The sequence below is a fragment of the Vicia villosa genome, linkage group LG1 (genome assembly GCF_029867415.1).
Source record: "Vicia villosa cultivar HV-30 ecotype Madison, WI linkage group LG1, Vvil1.0, whole genome shotgun sequence".
NCBI lineage: Eukaryota > Viridiplantae > Streptophyta > Magnoliopsida > Fabales > Fabaceae > Vicia > Vicia villosa.
In genome coordinates, this window is record NC_081180.1 from 2311940 (window position 1) to 2313739 (window position 1800).

The 1800-nt window shown below is 31.3% G+C and overlaps 1 protein-coding gene across 1 annotated transcript; it reads left to right on the forward strand.

Annotated features, from left to right (window-relative positions):
* Positions 1-331: 331 nt before the first annotated feature.
* On the forward strand, positions 332-1166 carry LOC131645247 (ATP-dependent Clp protease proteolytic subunit 5, chloroplastic-like; the record flags this gene model as incomplete). Its single annotated transcript, XM_058915920.1, has 4 exons — positions 332-351; positions 627-746; positions 826-940; positions 1032-1166. Coding segments are annotated over 4 exons (390 nt in total), but the record flags the coding sequence as incomplete, so codon positions are not given.
* Positions 1167-1800: the final 634 nt, after the last annotated feature.

The following is a 1800-nucleotide window of genomic DNA, read 5'->3' on the forward strand; positions in this document are numbered from 1 at the left end:
ATTACACTACAAATTATTTTGTCATTAATACATCCACTTATTTATTACTACTCTCCATGTAATACATGGAGAAACCAAGAGACAAATTCTATTTACAAAGTTTTTCATTTAATAATCACAACACACAATGTACTCCATCCACCAAAATTCTGTGTTTTTTAAACACACCATGTTTCTCTCTTAGTCTCACTTTATAACACACTATTTATTTCCCTCTTCAACCGTTCGTTCTTCACCTTCCTTTAAGCTTCTATTTCATCTCACCCTTACCGCTGCCAAACACTCTCATCGGAGAAGTTTTTACCCTCGCCACTGCCAATAACAACCTTCGACTCCGAATGGTGATGCAAGGTAAAATTGGAAACCATCTGGAACCCATGGCTGTTCCGCCACCGTATTTTTGTAATGTTTTATTTCGAGTTGGAAAAGATCCGCAAGCAATTTTCTCCGTTTTTCTCTCTACAATGCGTTTCTGATTCTTTCTTCTCCATTTTATTTGCAGGTGTTTCTAAAATTTTAGTTTTCAAGGTTTTTCAATTTGTTGCTCTTTGATTTCTATCAAGGGGATAAAACCTATTTGGATATTTATTTTTAACCATTGGATAAAACTCTACTATGATTTGCAGGAAATTGAGGAAATTTGTAGAATTTAGAAAGACTACTCTAAAATCTCTCCTGAAAGTCGTGTATGGTGATGAATTTTGGGGACCTGAGAGGAGTTTTCGTCAGGGTATTTGGCCCATAAGGTGGAATTTTTTTCCTTATTGATATGTTATATCTTTTATCTTAGTCTTATTTATTGACTTGACTTGTCTGTTCTTGAAGGGAGTATTTGGGAGTCCCGTCTTCGCCTTATTTTCCTGTCTATGCTCAAGAACAAGGACCGCCTCCAATGGTGCAGGAGCGTTTCCAGATTGTTATAAGTCAGGTTTTCCAATATGTATGTATTTCTTACTCTTAATATGGCTTAAGGTTAAGTATTCAGTTTTTGTTTAGTTTTTTTACTATTAATAATTTGTTTTCGTATTTAGAGAATAATCTGCTATGGTGGAGCAATTGATGATAATATGGCAAATATCATAGTTTCGCAGCTCCTTTATCTTGACGTTGTTGATCCAATAAGGTATGTCCTTATTTTTTTTAGTTTTATAAAAGTGATGCTTTAAGTTTTTTAGATGTCATCAAACTCATATATATTTTGATATTTCTTCATTTCAATACGACTATGAGTTTGAGTTTATTTTTTTTATGATATCTACTATGTATAACTTAAATAAGTTATTGGTCAAACAGTTAGTCACCTGCCAATTCTCTGATAATGTTTTGCTGCTGCCATTGATATGTGATGCTAATTTTCCATGATTGAACTCATGCGAAAATAAGAAAAAACAGGTTAGAGATTTGTTATATTGATGATATATTTTAGGGTTTCTTCATCATCTCCAATAATAAGTTATATTTCTCCATTTCTGTTTTAGTAGTTTGTTTCTTTAATATAGTTGCATAAATGCCTACTAAATGTTTGATAAAATTTTGCCATGAACTTTTATTAAAATTTTTAGTGAACTCTCAACAAACTTTCAATAGTGGAAGCAACATAGAAAAATTATTAGCTTGTGATTGTTAATTTTCTCCAAATGAAGATAAATATATCACTAATTTGATTTTGATTATTCTTTTGAAGATTTTTGTAAGACCCGTAAAAGTACATTAACAGTAATTAGAATTTGAGAATATTAAATAGTATTATGCTATTTTATTCTATCGATTTTTTATATAATTGTCTATAGTAGCCGCCAA